This window comes from Perca fluviatilis, chromosome 24, assembly GCF_010015445.1.
Source record: "Perca fluviatilis chromosome 24, GENO_Pfluv_1.0, whole genome shotgun sequence".
Taxonomy (NCBI): domain Eukaryota; kingdom Metazoa; phylum Chordata; class Actinopteri; order Perciformes; family Percidae; genus Perca; species Perca fluviatilis.
Genome location: NC_053135.1, coordinates 231,965 through 234,464, shown reverse-complemented (window position 1 = coordinate 234,464; position 2,500 = coordinate 231,965). Strand labels below are relative to the sequence as shown.

General features: G+C 43.8%; 1 protein-coding gene across 1 annotated transcript in view; it reads right to left on the bottom strand.

Moving 5' to 3' along the window:
* Positions 1-2,500, bottom strand: part of LOC120554686 (kalirin-like) — an 11,206-nt gene that overhangs the window by 5,480 nt on the left and 3,226 nt on the right. Inside the window, exon 6 of the mRNA XM_039793701.1 lies at positions 2,295-2,364. Coding sequence (XP_039649635.1) covers positions 2,295-2,364 — 70 coding nt within the window. The remainder of the gene's footprint in view (positions 1-2,294; positions 2,365-2,500) is intronic.

Sequence of the window (2,500 nt, the reverse complement as noted above, 5' to 3'; positions counted from 1 at the left end):
TTAAAGATGCATCTTGGTTGTTTAGTAATAATCATAGTCTCTGTCAGAGAAACGTAACTAGTGGTCTCGAGTAACAAGTGTAGGCAATGCATCACCGATGGGCCGAAGGCAAAGCCAGAGTCGGTAACGCAGGCTACGGCGTGGATGGTTCTGAATCAGAAGAAAAGCACCGGGCGATCGCTCTGTGAAAGGCTCGGTACACGTAGACGGTAGCTGTCTACGTGTTCATATAACTTTATCCATGCTACAACTGGCTGGAATCATTGCACACATCCTCTCCAAGGAGTGCACCAGCTGGAAAATGTCCCGGAGGAGACTGAGAGCGGAGATTATGGAGGAAAAAAAGGTCAGCACCGCACGGTCCGAACAGCGCTGCGCACCGCAGCAGACACCAAAACGGAGGCAGTGCCAGTTAGGTTATAAATGTTCAAATAACATAGCCTACTTTTAATTATTTGGCTGTGAATTATGTTGAATGAATTTCCCCCAATATGTTTCATGAATGTATGAAATAATCAGGGTTTAGCCTACTATGCCATGATATATCGAGGGCGTAGCTAGCAGGTGAAGGTGAAACTAAAAATGAGCAAGAACTATAGACTAATACAGGCTTAAATTAACTGACAATATTAGTTATACGACTTACAGTTCTCAAGGATGCACACATGCCATCTCAACCGGGTCCTCCGCATAACCGGTCTCTATTTCTTTCTCCCTTTTCTCTGAGTGGCACGCTGCCCACTCGCGTTGTGAAGAGCGTATGTATATATAGCGTATATATATATTTCTGATACCGTGGCGGACCGCCACTTGCCAATCAACATAGAGGAAACACTGAGTAATATTAGGTAAATTTTGACAGTGTGCCTTCTACTTGGTGCACATCTGAATAACACTGGCTAACAGTAAATCTGCTGTTTGACATGTCCTGTAAAGAGACGACAACATGGCCTAGAGTAAAGAGTCTCCATGATAGGAGGTGTGTGTGTAAGAAGTTGTTGCTATGGTGATTTCCACAGTGAGGGAGTAGAGGAGGGAGGGGGAGACAGTGTCTTCCATGGGTCAAACATTTCCATTTAATGATAATTATACCTCTTGAGTTTGTTCTGTAATTCAAAAACCGTGGGTCCAAACAGCAATAATAGTATCATCACAAGAAAGATAAAGGTCTAGCGAACACATTGATGTGGTTTTTATGTTTGTGGTGTCAAATATATGGGACACAGAGCAGGTAACAAACAGGGAACCGTCTGTGTCCTTCCAGAAATATTTGTTTTCATTGTTTCTATCGGCAGTTGGTATGAACAGAGCCAAATGTTTAAGTCCGGTGGATTTCAAAGTTACATGTCTGCGACCGGCACAACATTTCCTACATTTTGACCAACTATGATGTGTGAAGAGTGAAAACTGTAGGAGAGAGAGCAACTTGTTTGGAAAGATTTCAGAGAATCGTACTGCAGCTCCCCACTCTGTCCTCCCCTCTAACTCTTAACATTCCGGCCACATACACACACATTGGAAAATCTGAACCGGTCTGAAAACTGGACAATACATAAACTGTGATTTGGTAGAAACCGTGCTTGATATCAGAATGCCCATTCAGCCCAATAAACACCAAGGTCTTGTCTTCGGTTTAAACTTTTAATAATTTTTCTACATTAAAGTATGGCGATACAGCATGGCCCCAAAGACAAGTTGTTTTGAGCGATGTCAAGTGATTTACCGAAGATTAAAGTCTATGGGAAATTCCGCGCAGTTTTTTGTCGATTTCGTGAAAACCGTGTGGCAAATCTCTTAGAAAAGTCATAGCACACCTTTCCCGATCATTACACACGTTTTGATGTATTTTGTGTGCACGTGTTTGCAACGCTCCGTGACTAGTAGCGGGACAAAAATGTGGCGGAATAAGTATAGGGGATAATAGTCATTCTGCCAACAGCACATCGGCACACTGAATAAAAGTGGCACAAAGACACAAATACATCCACATCAATGTAGACAACATTAAAGGTGCTGTAGGTAGGATTGGGAAGATCCAGGATTTAGCCCAAAAATTTCCTACTACGGTCTCCTAAGCCCCTCTCCCGACAAGGGAGAATGAATGTGTGTGCCTGAGCAGTGATTGACACGCAGTTAGACACTCCCCCTGGCTCTGATTGGTGCATCTGAACTGTTAGACACTTCCCCTGGCTGGATTTTTGCAAATCATACTACGCTGACGTTTGTGTCCCTTTTTCCGATGTTTTTTTCCGATGTTTTTCAGCGTTACTTTAACGTTTCTCAGCCGTACTCACGTGTCTGATGAAGAGGTCGGCGAGCAGGTCGTGGTTCTGAACACAGCGCTCCAACTCCACCAGGAAGAAACTGGAGACACACACACACACACAGATACACACACACACATACACACACACACACACAAACACACACACACCCACATACACAAACACACACACACACAGAGACACACACACACACACACTCAGTGAGTCTGAGTCTG